General features: G+C 43.0%; 1 protein-coding gene across 4 annotated transcripts in view; it reads left to right on the top strand.

Moving 5' to 3' along the window:
* Positions 1–18,737, top strand: part of prkcz (protein kinase C, zeta) — a 106,212-nt gene that overhangs the window by 14,258 nt on the left and 73,217 nt on the right. For all 4 annotated transcript variants that reach the window (XR_013904323.1, XM_080295470.1, XM_026155088.2 and 1 more), the window contains exon 4: positions 652–702. Coding sequence is in view for 3 of the 4 variants with exons in the window: in XM_080295470.1 (XP_080151596.1) it covers positions 652–702 (51 nt within the window). In the remaining variant the exon portion in view is untranslated. The remainder of the gene's footprint in view (positions 1–651; positions 703–18,737) is intronic.

Below are 18,737 nucleotides of genomic sequence, written 5' to 3' on the forward strand. Positions count from 1 at the left end.
ATTAGCCATGGAGTTAGCCCCGAGTTTTATTTCAGCCGAGTTCCTGTAGGGTCTATAAAACAGCTTGAACTTTGTTTGTTCCTGTTTCTTCTAACACATGCATCATACTTAAGTATTCAGGTCTCAGGCCTCTGAGTTAAGACTGACTGAAATAACATTGCCAGTGTAAGCTTACCTGTCCATACTGTAAATACTGATATCAGATAAGATTACTTAAATTTAATGCATGCCACACTGCTTTTTTAAAAACTGTATTAACGGGGTGGCTGTAGCTCAGAAGGTAGAGTCGACACCCGGCTGCCAAAAACCCTTGGGCAAGATTCAAACCCCAAGTGTCTGCATCCAAAGGAGTGTGAATGTTAGAAAAGGTATGAGTGGGTGAACCTGTTGTATAAAAGCCTGCGCTCAGAGCTCAGCAGGAAGCACTGTGTATGAACCCGTCCACTCTGGGTGGAAACCATCTCACTCAGGAGGAATGCTGTTTGACTCTATAGGTGTGTGTGAAAACAGACAAGTTCTGCTCGTTGACCTTTCACACGGTCTTTTCTTCAAATAGAAGTAATGACATTTTTGGTTCCATTGACAAAACAAACTGTGCTGCTTGGTATGAGGACAACAACAAATGTCTGCTTTCCTTTCCTGTTTTTCCAGTATTCCCCAGTATTCCAGAGCAGCCGGGAATGCTCTGCCCCGGAGAAGACAGTGAGTAAACCTGCTCTGCTTTCATTCTGTGAGATCAAGTGAGAGTGGATGTCCTTGGACACGTATGTGTCCACGTGACACAGATATCCAGTAGGATTGTCAGCGTTAACGTGTCATCACAATTCAAGCACATGTAACCCGTCTGGAGCACAGAGTGACTCAAAATCCCTGCAATGACTCTGTCAACACATTTCAGGCAGTCTGGCCGAAGTTTGTCCGTGCTGCGCTGCAGATGGGTTAAAGATTCGAATCACGTTAATCCTGATGCTGCGTTAACATGTTAACGCTGACAGCTCTAATATCCACGTGTTCATTTTCTTTGTTTCCACAGCTGATGTGTGCGCTCTGTCTCAATAATCAGGTGTGTTGACCTGTTTTGCACCTCTTCTGTCATTGTTGTTGTTGCCCCTGCAGTTCCATCCCACACATGTGCGATTACTGTAGCAATAAAATGAACGTGTCCATCTCAGTCCATGCATGTGTGTTTCAGTGCATTGACACCCGTGTGTGTGCGTTCTGGTTCTTGTATACACTCTGATGGGAGTATAACAGGAACATGTTGTGCAGCAGTGGTGTTGACCCTAGATCTCAGTCAGAGCTGGTGGCAGTGGATTGGTGTGTAGAGCCAACCCAGTCCATATATCCCCAGTCCCAGTTTACCTGCTTCCAGACACCATGAACACCTTCCTGGGTTGAGTGTGTGTGCCCTGCCAGACTGCAACGTGAGAATATTTTAATGTTATGGCTAGGGATGGGTATCGTTTAGGTTTTATCCGATACCGGTGCCAAATCGGTACTTTTGAAACGGTGCCGGTGCTCAAACGGTGCTCAAACCGGTGCTTAAAGAATGGAGAACACAAAATTGGTCCAAAAACCTCTCATATTCAGCTGTTTTTTGTAAAAATATAACAATGTTAGCCTTTTCTGCAGCTATGGGGCATATATGGTATCACTCTTGGCTGGAAGCAGTGCTTAAACAATGGAAAAAACACAAACTTTGTCCTAAACCTCTCATGTTTAACTGTTTTCCACTTTTTCTTTGGTCATTTTAGCCTTTTTAGCCAGGGTGAAGGGAGTATCTGCCATCAAACAAGAGGACAGCCGCATGTAGCTATGATGATGTTTGCTAGTTCACCTTACATGCATTAATGTAATAACGTGGTTAGCCTACTCACTCAGAGAAGAACGGCTGCTGCTGCCATCATCATCCGTCATCATTTCTGCTACACTGGCAGGGCTAGGGGCCAGGGGCCCGTTCTTCGTACGTCGCTTACTACATCCAAGATCAAATGACACATCCAAGATCAAATCATCGCGCTAACCGTGAGCTCGCTAATCCGGTTCCCCGAACACACCTGCTGTTGACGATTAGTACAGCTGGACGCAGGAATGTGACATCACTGGGTGTCGTAAAAGGGGCTACGCATCGATAGTAGAAACATTGATCGGCAACCCGCTGATTGGTCGGCGAAAATGTCCAAGGGGCGTGCTCGGTATTTTCCGGCAGCAGAGCAAGAACTCATGATTGAGGGATTTCAGGAGTTTCAGAGTTTAATTAAAACGCAAGAGAACACTGCAAAGGCTGCAAAAGCAAGGAGAGAGGGCTGGCAGAAAGTTGCTGACAAATCAAACTCGTAGGTAATTTAATAATAATAATAATAATGGATTGGGTTTATATAGCGCTTTCCAAGGCACCCAAAGCGCTTTACGATACCACTATTCATTCACTCCCACATTCACACACTGGTGGAGGCAGCTACGGTTGTAGCCAGGCTGCCATATCGCGCCATCGGCCCCTCTGGCCAACACCAGTAGGCGGTAGGGTAGATCTATCATATGACACTATATTGTCCAATATCATATGGCATTATATTATATTATAATATGTTATATTATATCCCCTTTCACATTAGAGCCACAACAGGACCCACAAGAACATGGGAACAAGTAAAAGTGGAATACAGGAGTATTCTACAGAATGGTAATATTTATCTCTTAGATTGCTTTGCGTCTCTTGGCAAGGTAATACTGGCCTGTAATACTCTGTTAGTTTGTTCATAACAGCAACCAAGAAAAGGGCAGAGGAAAAAAAGACAGGTGGTGGTCCTGCACCCCCTCGTCAACAAGTTGGTTAAGTAAATAATACCCTCACGGGAATATCGATATCTCTCTATGAGCACACTGTCGCGCTGAGCTAAAGGATCCTGTCTGTCCCGCAATATACGCTGAATTCTGAAAACTCTCCTTATCAATCTTGCACCTTCCGCAATGGGTTGGTCGCGTATACGGACAGGACATGGCTGCGACAGGCTTCCCAAATCCACCTTCGCTTTTATAGCCGTGGTCTCTCATCTTGATTACACGAAGTAATTTACAATTACTACTCTGAAATATGAATTACATCTGTAATAATCACATACATGTAATAGAATGTTAATAGTACATTTCCCTTTTTTAGGAAATGACCTGTATGTATCTGTGTGACATCAATAAAAGGATCAAGTGCTGCATTATCTTTAGTTGCATTGATAATATTTATTTATGGTGAAACAGTGGAAAAATATCGCTGTTGCTTTCGTATAAATGAAGCGGACATACCTGAGTGGCCGCGATCTAATCCTGTTTACATAAAGTAAACCTGCTCCCGAGCAGGTTTACGCTTACGGCTCTGTTGCTATGACAGCAAGTCCCGGATGAGCTTCGGGGAACCGAACGATCCAGGATCACGCGAAATCGTCAACAATCTAATCCGGCTAACCTACTTAGCGAGGTACGAAGAACGGGCCCCAGGACTCTCCTCTTCGTGTTTTTGGGGGATGTTGCATAACAGGCAACCCACCCGCAGTAGATGTGCTCGGTGTGAGGTCTCGCAGCAAGCTATCAAATACGGCGCATTTCTGGGCTTTTAAAAAAAACGCTATGTGTCGCCAGGTGTTTCATCGGATTTGAGGTGTTACCTCCTTTGACAGTATCACAGTATCAGCTTAAAGCACTTGTTGCTGCTGAGTTTGCATATTTTGCTATGAAGTACAGCCAGACTTTTAACCGCTTCGCCTTGGGCATTTTTAATCTGTAGCTCTGCTTTAACAGAACGTACGTACGTACCTGGCCCCACCTACTATCCTCGGAAACGTAAAATGATTGGCTAAAAGTGTATCACAGCTCAGGAAAAAAAAGCACCGAAATAAAGCACCGAAATGTGCGCTGCTTTTCGGTCTGGTTACTACCGTTTATGTCAGAACCGGTGCCATGACACCGGTACCCATCCCTAGTTATGGCTGATATTTAATTTCTGTGGATTTTGGGCCTTCATGTAAGTCTGCAGGTGCAGGGCTCTGAACATCAAACACTCTATATTAAACTTCTTAAGGGTGATCATCAGCTGGTTCTTGAAGAATTGAGCATGATATGGTAAGCATGCCCATACGGAAAAGATATGTATAAATAGGGATTGGTATCGTTTAGGTTTTATCCGATACCGGTGCCGAACTGGTACTTTTGAAACGGTGCCGGTGCTTAAAGAATGGAGAACACCAACTTTGTCCAAAAACCTCTCATGTTCAGCTGTTTTTTTTTTTTGTAAAAATATAACAATGTTAGCCTTTTCTGCAGCTATGGGGCATATATGGTATCACTCTTGGCTGGAAGCAGTGCTTAAACAATGGAAAAAACACAAACTTAAACCCTCTCATGTTTAACTGTTTTCCACTTTTTCTTTGGTCATTTTAGCCTTTTTGGCCAGGGTGAAGGGAGTATCTGCCATCAAACAAGAAGACAGCCGCATGTAGCTATGATGGTGTTTGCTAGTTCACCTTACCTGCATTAATGTAATAACGTGGTTAGCCTACTCAACGTAAATTACACACGAACAACATTAAGCTACTCACGCAGAGAAGAACAGCTGCTGCTGCATCATCATCCATCATCATTTCTGCTACACTGGCAGGGCTAGGGCCCAGGACTCTACTCTTCGGGTTTTTGGGGATGTTGCTAACTCCGGGTCCGATAACAGGCACCACACCCGCAGCAGATGTGCTCGGTGTGAGGTCTCGCAGCAAGCTATCAAATACGGCGCATTTCTGGGCTTTTAAAAAAAACGCTATGCGTCACCAGGTGTTTCATCGGATTTGAGGTGTTACCTCCTTTGACAGTATCACAGTATCAGCTTAAAGCACTTGTTGCTGCTGAGTTTGCATATTTTGCTGTGAAGTACAGCCAGACTTTTGACCGCTTCGCCTTGGGCATTTTTAATCTGTAGCTCTGCTCTAAAAGAATGTACGTACCTGGACCCGCCTACTATCCTCGGAAATGTAAAATGATTGGCTAGAAGTGTATCACAGCTCAGGAAAAAAAAGCACCGAAATAAAGCACCAAAATGTGCGCTGCTTTTCGGTCTGGTTACTACCGGTACCCATCCCTATATATAAATCATATAGATTTTGTATCTGTCTTGTGTGAAACTTGTATGAAAAGCATACAAGAGTGAAAACAGATATAAGATCCCTTGAAAAATTATATAAATGAAACTTGTATGTTTTGGATACTTACTAAAACAATATATGAAAGTAACGAGAAAGTGGCCACTTTCATGAGTAAATCATATAAGCCTTATATGATTCACTATATGAAGTAGGCCACATCTGATGCAAGTCTTTTATAAGTTTTTACTATTTCTTTTCCATATGGGTGGATTTCAGTAAGAAAGCACCTTAACTGAATCTTTTTGGTGTATGAGGGGATTTTATGGTTGGACTTGAGAAGCAGTTTGAGGTAACCAGGAGTTAAGAGTTTATCCTGTCCGTGTAACACATGCAGAACTATTTTAGACGTGTCGGTCAGGAAGCTTTTCTGCAAAGATGTTTCTGTGTCATTTGTGTTTTTGCTGAGTTCATGTGTGGAGTCGTCACCGCTGCTGGCTCCCCATCCCCACCAGTGTACTGTCAGGTTGCTGCTACACTCCCTCGCTGCCTATTTGCTGTGACAGCATGTTTCAGCAGCTTGTGTTGGACGCTCCTGAGTGTGCATGTGCAGAAAAGCCTGTGTGTATGTGTTTGAGGGGAGGTGAGCCCTGTGCTGTTTTCCTGTGCCATACCACTGGAACCGGTGTGAAGACACAGCTGTAGGTAGGTAATGAGGGATCTGGATCAGGGTCACACACACTCAGTTAGATCACTCTTGTGCTCTAAGCTGTGCTGGTCACACCCTGTGGACACATGTAATAATGTACATTAACATTGTACTAATTGTGGCTTCCTGTTTGGCTGTTTGTCATTTAACCCTCCTTAACGTAGTGCTGGTGTTGATGGGAGGAAACAAGGACTGAAGGACTGAGCTGTTTTCTCCTGAAGGGAGGAGGACAGAATAAGAATGAGGAAGCAGGGAAACATTGTTACTCATTAATGTTTAGACTGTGTCTGTTTTTCAAGGCAGACTCAGCGCTGACAGCACTAGTAGCTACTAAACTGAATGTACTGAAGCAGTTTTCAAGGCTTTGTTCACTTCAAATAAAATGCTTTAAAATAATTCCCAGTTTTCCGTTGTGGGACTGAGCCATGGACTTTGTTCTTGTTTGTCTGATTTATAATTATGTGTAGTTCTGTTCTGCATGTCTTTAACTTTGGTCCAGCCTACATTGGTTCTATGGTTTAGATATTCTCAAAAGGTATCACAGATTATTTCATACTTTTTAAGTATAGCGTTATTTTTGTGCCACTATTCTGAGCGCACGTAAAACAATTTGCAGGTGCAAGTGTTGCATTTTGAGGAGAATTTTATTTTGAGTGAAGAAAAGCTAAATTTGAGTGAACAAAATCCATTGCTGCATGCAAAATTGTATTTCAGTGTTTGCTATTATCCACACACAGACAGTAGCAGCCCATCTTGCTCAGTTTTTGCATTGTGTTGCTTGCGCTCTCAACATTTCTGCCCGCGAGCGCTCAACTCTTTCTGTACACCATTATATTTGTGCCACAAAACCAGCCAATCACAGACTTGGATGCAAAACGGCCAATCAGATTTTACTCAAACGAGGTAGTGGCGGAGGAACACAGAGTGGCGGAGTTTGAAATATTACTCTTTCTGGGTCACAAAATAAACTTTTAAGAGATTTTCATGTGAGAATATTGCTGTGTAAACTGTGAGCAAGCGCAAATGCAAACACTGAGCGAGAGGAGCTGCTGGTGTGTGTGTGTGTGTGTGTGTGTGTGTGTGTGTGTGTGTGTGTGTGTGTGTGGATAAAAGCAAACAATGAAATACATCTTTTGCATGCAGCAATGAATTTTGTTCACTCAAATTTAGCTTTTCTTCGCTCAAAATAAATTTTTCCTCAAAATGCAACACTTGCACCTGCAAATTTTTTTTTTTTTTTACATGCGCTCAATTTTTTTTTATTTTTTTTTATGCGCTCAGAATAGTGGCACAAAAATAACGCCATACTTAAGTAGTAATGTAATTGTTCTGCAACTCAACTCGCATTGAAAACTGTCACAAAGAGCAGGTGAGAGCAGCTGTCACTGTGAGGATACTGGTAGAAAGGATCACTGGGATCAGCTGGTGTTGCTCATCTTGTTATCTGCTGATGTTCATCCTTTGACTTCTGAGCTGGAGTTTCCACATATTTAGCTTTGGGTTGTTTGCTACGAGCTTTGTGTTAGCATGCTGTATGTGCAGTAGCTCACAGTAATGGATGGCTGTTTGTAGTTTCATTACTTTATTACATGTAATGTAATGTGATTACATTAATAACTATTTTCAGTTTCTGGCTCTCTTATCAATCTCTAGCACTCTTTATCCTGTCTTCCTCTCATCGCTCGTGGTTGGAGATTTGGTGCTATATACAGTGGCTTGCAAAAGTATTCGGCCCCCTTGAACTTTCCCACATTTTGTCACATTACAGCCACAAACATGAATCAATTTTATTGGAATTCCACGTGAAAGACCAACACAAAGTGGTGCACATGTGAGAAGTGGAACAAAAATCATACATGATTCCAAACATTTTTTACAAATAAATAACTGCAAAGTGGGGTGTGCGTAATTATTCAGCCCCCTTTGGTCTGAGTGCAGTCAGTTGCCCATAGACATTGCCTGATGAGTGCTAATGACTAAATAGAGTGCACCTGTGTGTAATCTAATGTCAGTACAAATACAGCTGCTCTGTGACGGCCTCAGAGGTTGTCTAAGAGAATATTGGGAGCAACAACACCATAAAGTCCAAAGAACACACCAGACAGGTCAGGGATAAAGTTATTGAGAAATTTAAAGCAGGCTTAGGCTACAAAAAGATTTCCCCAAGCCTTGAACATCCCACGGAGCACTGTTCAAGCGATCATTCAGAAATGGAAGGAGTATGGCACAACTGTAAACTTACCAAGACAAGGCCGTCCACCTAAACTCACAGGCCGAACAAGGAGAGCGCTGATCAGAAATGCAGCCAAGAGGCCCATGGTGACTCTGGACGAGCTGCAGAGATCTATAGTTCAGGTGGGGGAATCTGTCCATAGGACAAGTATTAGTCGTGCACTGCACAAAGTTGGCCTATATGGAAGAGTGGCAAGAAGTAAGCCATTGTTAACAGAAAACCATAAGAAGTCCCATTTGCAGTTTGCCACAAGCCATGTGGGGGACACAGCAAACATGTGGAAGAAGGTGCTCTGGTCAGATGAGACCAAAATGGAACTTTTTGGCCAAAATGCAAAACGCTATGTGTGGCAGAAAACTAACACTGCACATCACTCTGAACACACCATCCCCACTGTCAAATATGGTGGTGGCAGCATCATGCTTCTCTTCAGCAGGGACAGGGAAGCTGGTCAGAGTGGATGGGAAGATGGATGGAGCCAAATACAGGGCAATCTTGGAAGAAAGCCTCTTGGAGTCTGCAAAAGACTTGAGACTGGGGCGGAGGTTCACCTTCCAGCAGGACAACGACCCTAAACATAAAGCCAGGGCAACGATGGGATGGTTTAAAACAAAACATATCCATGTGTTAGAATGGCCCAGTCAAAGTCCAGATCTAAATCCAATCGAGAATCTGTGGCAAGATCTGAAAACTGCTGTTCACAAAAGTCGTCCATCTAATCTGACTGAGCTGGAGCTGTTTTGCAAAGAAGAATGGGCAAAGATTTCACTCTCTAGATGTGCAAAGCTGGTAGAGACATATCCTAAAAGACTGGCAGCTGTAATTGCAGCAAAAGGTGGTTCTACAAAGTATTGACTCAGGGGGCTGAATAATTACGCACACCCCACTTTTCAGTTATTTATTTGCAAAAAATGTTTGGAATCATGTATGATTTTCATTCCACTTCTCACGTGTACACCACTTTGTGTTGGTCTTTCACGAGGAATTCCAATAAAATTGATTCTTGTTTGTGGCTGTAATGTGACAAAATGTGGAAAAGTTCAACGGGGCCGAATACTTTTGCAAGCCACTGTAAATAAAATTGAATTGAACTGAATAATTAAACCTTGCAGCAGGTTACATTTAACACTGCTGTTAATGAAAGTGTGCCTAGTTTGTGTTCGTGCTTCTCCATGTAATCCTGCTGTTGTCAGAAGCTCTGTGGACACCTGAGGCCTGACTTTGTGACTTTGTTCGGTGTGTTTTGCTCATTTGGTCGTCTTGAGAATTCATTGTTCCCTGCACAGATTTCAGGTTCCAGATGAAGGGGCTCTTGGGGATTGTTGGGATTTCCCTCTAATATCATGGGTCCTGCTATGGTTTGGAGCCTGAGTAAGATAAAGGAATTGGTTTGGATTAAATAAATCCATCCAGTGGCCGCTACATTAACACATAACAACTTTGGAATTCTACTAGAAACAGTCGATCATATTTGTTTGTCAAAGCTGAATGCAGGGCAAACTACGCTAAATTAGCGTTTTTAGCTAACAGTTACAATAAGCATAAAAGTTACTGTACGGCTATCATTTGTTAACATGACGCTTGTTCTTATACATGTAATACATTTATTACCAACCTGAGAGTTTATCCGCTGGTCATTTGACATGACGAATGACTTCTGAAGTCTTAATTTAGCTCAAGATGCTGTACATTCCCGTCAGTAACACTTTCGGTCCGCTAGTAAAACGTAGTTCTATTAATCTGCGCTCGATTACTCTTGAACCAGAGGATGTAAGTCCCAAAAAACTGAATTTTGGAACTGAAACTGAATGGTGAGAAGTGAATCTGAAATTATTCGAGAACTAAATTTCTAAAGGATAAAATGCAGTTTCAAAGCAAATAAATTCATTTTCAAAATATAAAATAAATTGAATTTCAAATTAGGCTAATTCAAATCCAGTTTTTAAAAGCATTTATTCAAGTTACAATTCAGATTCAATCTGAGCCATTCAAATATGAATTTAACTTCAGTTTCTGATGGCACAGATTTCTGCCCATACACCTCTCCTTTGGTTTCCTCTCAGATCAAACCTGGAAACTGTAGATGGCTTTCAGCGCACTTCCTTATAAAACTCCGTGGTTTTTGGTAAATTCACCAAAATGATACCAAGAAAATCCAACATGTTACTAATGTGAAGCTCTGTGCTGACAACAGATGAGGCTCTGCTTGAAAGCAGCTGGCTTTCTTTTTCTGTGTGTGTGTGTGTGTGTGTGTGTGTGTGTGTGTGTGTGTGTGTGTGTGTGTGTGTGTGTGTGTGTGTGTGTGTGTGTGTGTGTGTGTGTGTGTGTGTGTGTGTGTGTGAGAGGAAACAGACTCCCCTGTGTGCACACAGAGCGATGGAAGGTGGGAGGAGGCACTGAAATCCCGGATGATGTGCTCAGTGGATGGAGGCTGCCCTGCCTTGCACCAGATTCTGTGATAAAGCATTCCCCCTCACCACCACCAAGCCCTACCCATCCCCCCTCCCCTCCTCCCAGCACAAACCCCCGCACCACCCTAGCACCTCCCTCTCTCCGTGGCACCGCTGTCTGGCTAGGGAGGAGCCTCGAGTGCTGCTGCATCACAACATAGGTTGACATGAGATGTGGTGCGAGAGCGAGGGCGGGTGCATTGTACCGTACAGACATCGGCTCCAACACGGGCACTCGCTTTCCTCCCTGCTTCTCTGGTTTTTGTTCTGCCTGCAAAAGCCAAGAAAAAAAATGGCTGAGATGTGACTTCATCAAGGACGAGCTCCGCAAGCAGACGGGAGAAAGAGACAGAGCGAGAGAATCAAAGAGCCTTGTGAAGAGCAAGGAGAATATCTCAGAGGGAGGGAGGGGGGCGAGGAAATAATGAAATAAATCCCAGAGAGGAGAGAGAGAGGGAGGGATCGTCAGAGGGATGTAGCAGTGTGTATCCTCGCCAGCTCGCCACACACACATACATGAACACACACTCACAAACACTGAGCGTGGATTATGTGCTGACAGAGGAGGACAGAGAGGAGAAGGCACACCGGGCGGTGAGCTATCTTATCAGCTATCCATCCTTCCACCCATCCATCTTTCATCAGTCTGTGCTTCCATGTCACACCACAGAGACAATGGATCTGTGCCGAGCGTGTGAATCTTCATCCATAACAAGGATGTGTGATTGATGTCTGCGTTATAGCCGGTTGGGCCACGCACAGCAGGCAAGGACTGAATGTAAGCTGCTAACAGCGCTAGCAGGGCAGTGTTTGTATCGCAGCCACGAAGGGCCGACTGTGTGCCACTTAAACGAGAGGCTACACCTGCCGACGAGGGTGACACAGTGCTGCTTTACATGTGAGTGAGGGCTTGCATTGTTATGGTGTCTGCTAGTGCTGCGATTCAGAGGTGTTTCAGTGACATCAACGTGATTTAATGGCAGTGATGCAGACTGGCACATCAGAGCTCTGTTCCACTGGATGCACTGGGATTTCTTAACCTAGATTGACTGGGAAAGCTAATCGTTTGTGACTGAGACTGTGTCTCTGTCTGACACAAATGTCACTGGTATAAAATGCAATAACAATTAAAGCTAGGATAGAAAACAGGGCAGTGATCAGTCTGTTGATGCAATGGGTGACCTTCACAAACCTGTCAGTGTTTCTCTCTGTGCCTTACACAGGATGTTTGCTCACTCCAGGATCAACGTCCTAAAAAGCCCCAAATCTCCATTTTCTCTGTGTGTATGTTGTCAAATAATGCGTGCACACATGCCATACAAGGCTTACATGACAATACTGGAAGTGTCTCTGTCTGTGTGTGCAGGAGCTTTATCAAATCTGAGAAAGTGAAATTGGTGACATCATCGGGGTTATCTCGGGTTGTAAACACACACTTGGGTCACAGTCTGTCTGGAGACATTGCATTAAAGTCATATAGCAACAATGGTATTTGTCACCAGGTTGAGCAGCTGGGCAGAATGAGGATCCAAAGCAGCTTCATGGTGATCATGTCCTGGTATTTAGTGTCCACTGTGGACACCCTGCTGTGATGTTACCACTGGTTTCCCACCAGGTTGTTTCTTGGAGAGAAACCTGTCAATGTTTGAGGAGATTGTGGTGCAGCTGATTAGCAAGGTGCATCCATGTCATGTAGATAAAAGGTTAGCGTCCATGTGGATAGCATCTCCAAACCGCGGTGCTCATGGTTTAAAGGCACGCTCTGTGGGTGTTACTACAGCACGCTCTTCCTGTGCTTGATCAGTCGCTCGTACTTTGAATGTTTCTTTGCCCAAAGTGACGAGGCACTTCAGCGTTCAGCTTCTCCTTCCTTGGCTTGTTCTCTGCAGCGCTGGGGGGAGTATTACATCTCAGAGGCTATATCTGGCTCTGGAAACATTCTGGGCTTCTTGGGCCTATAGTGGCTGTGCTGTATGCAACGTGAGTCATGCTGGATATTGATCCTTTCTAACTATTTCTGACTGAGTGGGACTGTGGCACAGAAGGTTTGTTGGAAGTTTCTGTCATGCGTGCCAGTTTTGCTGACTGGACACTGACCTATTATTAGCTCTTTATGGATCAGCTGAACAGCTTTGTCTATCAGCAGTGTAGCCACTGATATGTAATGCTACATAATAACAGATGTGCTGGTTAGTGATGTGACTGTCAGTATCATCTGTACCATGTACAACAGCTGTCTCCTGGTTTTCTTCTGGAGGGCCCATTGATACTGCATTATGGGGCTCCAGTCAGCCTGCAAGTGGTTAATCTGGTTAAACTGGCCCAGTGAACTGCTGCTTTAATATCAGGCTAACCGTGGAGTAGCAAACCTCTTCATGTTACTCTTCTACAATGAGTCCCTAATTTAAAGAGGGAGCAGCATCTGTGTCCAGTCTTTGTGTTGCCACACTGTTGTTAGAAGCTGATGCATGTGGCGTGCAGAGATGGGCAGTAACGCGTTACTTGTAACGCGTTACTGTAATCTGATTACTTTTTTCAAGTAACGAGTAAAGTAAGGGATTACTATTGCAAAAACGGTAATTAGATTACCGTTACTTCCCGTTGGAACGCTGCGTTACTGCGTTACTAAAACCGAGATCTTTTTGCGAGAATGTCTCACGACAGTGACGTAAGCGAGTACGCCGTTAGTGACAACAGCTGTGTGCAGATCAACAGTGGATCACATATCGATTGTGGGAGAGAGTATGAGCGTGCAGCGTTTAAAGCGTGGAAGTACTGACCTTACTTTGACTTTGATTCCATAAAAAGTGACAAAAACATTAGCGTCCGTTGTGCGTGGGAAGAAAACTTCTTTTTACAGCGATAAAAAACCCTAAACTTCCAAGCAAGCACCGAGTGCGCAACGACGTAATGCGCAACTGACCGCGGCACACCTGCACCAAGGTAAACCTCCGCCTACCGCAGTCCTGCTTTACAGGTGAAAATAGAGCAAAAGGACCGCTGAGTCTTTGACTTTATTTATTTTCTGCTGTGTTTTACTTGCATCTATTTGAAAGAGTGAGTGTAAACACAAAAAATATTTTATTTTATGTGCTGGAATGTGCAGAAAATAGGTTTAAATGTTAAACTAATTTATTCAAGTCAGAGAATGTTGCATATAATAAAATGTTTGCTTGATGCATAAAGTTAAAAGATTAAAACTGATAAAACAAGTTAAAAAAAGAGACGTTTCCATTTGATTACATTTTGTATGATGGATTATGTAGAAAAAGTAGAATTGGGCTGAAAGCTCTATCACTTTATCACCTATTCAGGTTGTAAACTGAATAGACACGAAAACATGATTTTTAAAAATCGTGTTTTTAAAAAGTAATTAAGTAACTAAGTAATTAATTACTTTTGAAAATAAGTAATCAGTAAAGTAACGGGATTACTTTTTTGGGGAAGTAATCAGTAATTAGTTACTGATTACTTTTTTCAAGTAACTTGACCAACACTGGTGGCGTGTAATGGTATTGTGCAGCTACTGCAGTCCCAGCATGTGCACACACTTCCAAGTGTTAAAAGATCAGCGTGAGAGGATATGTGACAGAGCAGGCCACAAGCTAAAGGCTGTGTATTGGTCACTGTCTGCCTTTTGTTACTTATTACTGAACCTTAAAGGCAAGGATGGCTCTGTCAGTGCTGGGAGGTGTTCTGTGCAGAGACCACAGTGTTTCCATCATCAGCACTTCAGATAACACTCCAATTAGAAATGCACACAGCACTCATCCTGGTCCTAATCACCATGCTGGTTGGCCTTTCTTTGGAGCCTTTCTATATACTGATTAGCATTAATATGTACAAACAGTGTCGAGTGATAGTCTGCACAGCTTTCACTGTTGATGTAATATAGTCCCTTAAACTGAGCCCTTTATTGTCCCAATGTATTATTTACATTATAATGAGGAATGCATTGATTTGGCTGAGTACTGGCATACTTGGGGATTACATCATCTCATCAGCCCTGGCTTAGGCAGTGCTTTGAAAATCCACTTTCAGCATACTCATTACTTGCTTTAAGTTGAAGTCACTAATGTAATCCTGTGGGATGCCTCAGCTCACCGATATAATCTGATTGCTCCTGTAAACTGATGTAGCTCCATGGCAACCCAAAAATAACGACTGGTTTTTACGCTATAGCTCATATTGGTAGTCGTTCAAGTCAAGTCATGTGTTTTTATCTGACCAACTAATCCAGGTCATGTATGTATAGTCAAGATGCTTCATGCTTCTGACATCTTCATTCTACCAGCTGGAGTTTATAAAGTCCAAGAATATCAACAGTGAACACATCAAACTAAAGAGGCAGGTGAGTAATGTTTCAGCAGAAGTAAGTTGGAAAGGCAGTACTTCATGTTTACCTCCTCATCGTTTAGATGAAGTTTGCAGCCAGTCTGAGCCTCTGCTGTCAGACTGTATTTCAGCTGTGACAGGGTCATTATCGTGACCTCCACTGAAAGGAAACTGTCCTTTGTGCTCGCTGACACACTTCTTCAAAGAGTCGAGTGTGGGCTCAAAGCATAGGCGGAATCAGTCGCTGCTCCCTTTTTTAGCATCCCTGACAACTTCTTAAATACATGAACCAGGGTCATGAAATTCTCAGGGCTTAAAAACATTTAAGTTCAGTTCAAAACTGGAACCAAATCAGTTTTGCATGAATCACAATCTAAACCCCCAAATCATCTTTTCTGTGATCAGCTTTGCTCGTGGGCTGTTTCCTCATTTAAGTAGCAGGACTGTGCCACTCTAATGTCTAATGTGGCTTAACAGAAACCATCATTATCGCTTGTATTAATTAAAAAATTCACTGAGTGATCTTAAATCCTTCTTAAAGCCCCGGCCCACCTTGGATTCCAGTGTTTCCCTCACAGAGTAGCATGTGTTGGTCAGTGATGTGTTATAGGCAGTACTGAACAAACTGCTTCACTTCAGAGCAACAGTGCAGCCTGATCTACCAGCACATTAGCTGCACCTGCAGCAACAGTTATAATAACGACACAAACTAAAGGAGGCTTTAGGCCAGAGCCCCAGCCTGATGTCACATGACGTCCTGGTTTAAAAGCTTTGGTCTTTTTAATGTCGCTCATTAGAAGCTGCAGCTGCTGAATGATGAGGCCAGGACTTCATGCTGTCATATTAAAGGACAAATGGTTTGTTGTTGGTGTGCCGGTGACAACTGTGAACAGGTTTGATACCAGATAGAAATATGGTTTAAAATGCTTGAGTGTTGTGAGGAGCTGTCGCTGGTGCAGCAGAAGGAATCCTGAAAAGATTAGGATGCTTTTCAAGCTCCTTCCCACAACAGTAGGTCAGAGCTGAGGAACCTTGATCGAAGAATTTTTGTACCTTGGAAACAAAAACAACAACTGCAGCGGCACACATTGTGCAGCCTGCTAGCTTTGTTTGTCCTGGCAGAAAGTAAGCAGGCTTTTACTAATAAATGCAGAAACACAGTTTAGCTGTTTAGGTGGCTCTCAGGAATCACTGACCCGTCCTGTACAGTTACCACATTATCCAACCCCTGCAGTTCATCGGATAATGCGAGTATAAGGAACACTTTCCCCACATCCATGGTGATAGTTTTAATGACCTAAAATCAAGAATTTTACTGTGCTTATCTGAGGGCAGCTGAATGCTGTTCAAACCTGGTGCATGGCTGCCGCTTCGTGATTCTTCTTTTCTTTGCATATTTCTCACGTATACATTTCACAGCTCATCTTAATAATAACAGCTAATAATTAAATGCAGAGTGGTGTGTAAACACTCAGGATACACACAGGACAACCTGATCCAGCTCTAACTGTACACTTTGTCAGAAAGTTTTAAATCTAACCTTAAAACCAGAGAGGGTGGGAGCTGGTTTATCAGAAGATGAAGGCTCTGCCTCCTCTTCTACTTTCAAAGATCCAGAAAGCACAAGTAAGCCTGTAGTGCGAGAGCGATGTGCTCTAATGAGGTGAAACGGTCATTAAGATAAGATGGGGCCTGATTATTTAAGACCTTGTATGTGAGGAGCAGGATTTTGAATTCTGGATTTAACAGGAAGCCAATACAGGAGAAATATGCTCTCTCTTTCTAGTCCCTGTCAGGACTCTTGCTGCAGCATTCTGGATTAACTGAAGGCTTTCAGGGAGTTTTTAGGACTTCCTGATAATAATGAATTACAGTAGTCCAGCCTGGAACTAATAAATGCATGAACTAGTTTTTCAGCGTCACTCTGAGACAGGATGTTTCTAATTTTAGAGATGTTGCACAAATGGAAGAACGCAGTGTTACATATTTGTTTAATATGTGCATTGAAGGACATGTCCTGGTCAAAAATGACTCCAAGGTTCCTCAGTGTTACTGGAGGCCAAGGTCATGCCATCCAGAGTAAGAATCTGGTTAGATACCATATTTCTAAGATTTTCAGGGCCGAGTACAATAACCTCAGTTTGATCTGAATTAAGAAGCAGAAAGTTAGCAGCCATCCAGGTCTTTATGTCTTTAAGACATTCCTGCAGTTTAACTAATTGGTGTGTGTTATTCAGTGAATGGATCATCGGCTTAAATCCAAATTCATCTGTGTTCTTGATGTAACCCAACTTTGACCATGAACCCCACAGTCACTGTGAACAGTCCCACACACTGCTTTGCTGTAGATTCATCAAAGTACAACTAACTAACTTATTTGTCCTTCAGTAAACGTTTTCCAACTCTAAGTGCAGTTATGTCTCATTGTCGTACAGTTAGCAAACACTGACAAACTTCATCCAAGCAGTTTGTGTGTTTGCTGAAATGTGCTGCCCACTTTAAGCCTCAAGTATCGAACTATAGATGATCCATAAATGGGACATTTATTCCTCTTTCCCTGGTGATGAAGGCATCAGTAGGATTGCTGTTGGATGTGTCACTGTGCCCACATGTTTGATGTTGGAAGATGCACAATGACATGGAATAAAAACTCAAATCTGTTAAATTGTTAAAGCAGGAAGAGTTTTGAAACTGTAAGGAGTAGAACATGCACGTATATCAGGAAGTAACAGTAATCAGCTGTCTGGAAAATAAATACTTTCCACCTGTTATCAGCTCCCGTTTGGGAAGTCTGAAGGAAATCTTGCAGTTTTTTCCAGCTCAGGACAAAAGTACCAGGTGATCTTTGTACATTGATTGCAGTGTGATTGCTCTGCACGTGACTCTGTGGGGTTTAGTCGATGTTTGATCGTATCTCCCGACCCAGGTGTGGACTTCTTCTCGAGCTTTGCTGTGGTCCGAGTGGTCGTAACGTTGTCATTTTGTCTTTGCTAGTTAAACAGTTGTTCTGTACATGGTTCAGTTTAAAAGCCCTGTTTGAAAAGAAAAGTGTGTGTGAGTGTAACAGTCACACATCACAGAGCTCAGCTGTCAAAGAGCAGGAGCCGGCGATGACTTAGTTCAGTCTGGGACGTGCTGAACATGAAAGAGAGGGTTAACCACATCAGTCAGTTACACCTCTGTCAGTCATACACCAAGCAGCTGCTCAGGTCAGACTCACACCGATCATTAAAATGCTCAATAAACAATATTCAGGTTTATGTTTCTTAACGTGCAGAGTGATAACGAAGTACAGTTGTGCCCAGAAACGTATTCACTGTTATCTGTAATAAAATACAGTGACCTCTGATCCAGTAACAAACCTAAACGTGTGTCTTGTACGGTCATACGTGATGTTACATCACACATGTTCACACACTGTGATTTCTGGAACCGTTCCTGAGCTCATGCAGTGACTTACCTCACGTCTGTTTCTATGCAGTGAGGACCCGCCTATCACAGGCATTCACCTGGCGTCCTGCTGTTATGCTATAGAGGACGAGCCAAACACTGAAACTGTCAGTTTTCTGTCACAGTTGCCACATCCCAACTGTTTTTAAAGACGTATTGCTTCCAGCAAATAGAGAATGAGCTCATACTTTTGTATTAATAAGTGTGTGTATAGATGGGTTTGCAAACATCTCTTCTCCTGCAGATGTTTATCAGTGCAGCTATTTAGATGTGGCTAAAACAACCTGGTTCAGTTTCGTCATGATGAAACTATTAATTGTACTTTGTATTATCTGTCTCTGTGCATCAGATCAATGAAGGTAACCCTGGCCATGGAAGGTGCTTCACATGCTCTCTTCAGGTTTTAAACTCTGACCTGGTTCTCTGCCGTCCAATCAAAT

The sequence above is a fragment of the Astatotilapia calliptera genome, chromosome 20 (genome assembly GCF_964374335.1).
Source record: "Astatotilapia calliptera chromosome 20, fAstCal68.1, whole genome shotgun sequence".
NCBI lineage: Eukaryota > Metazoa > Chordata > Actinopteri > Cichliformes > Cichlidae > Astatotilapia > Astatotilapia calliptera.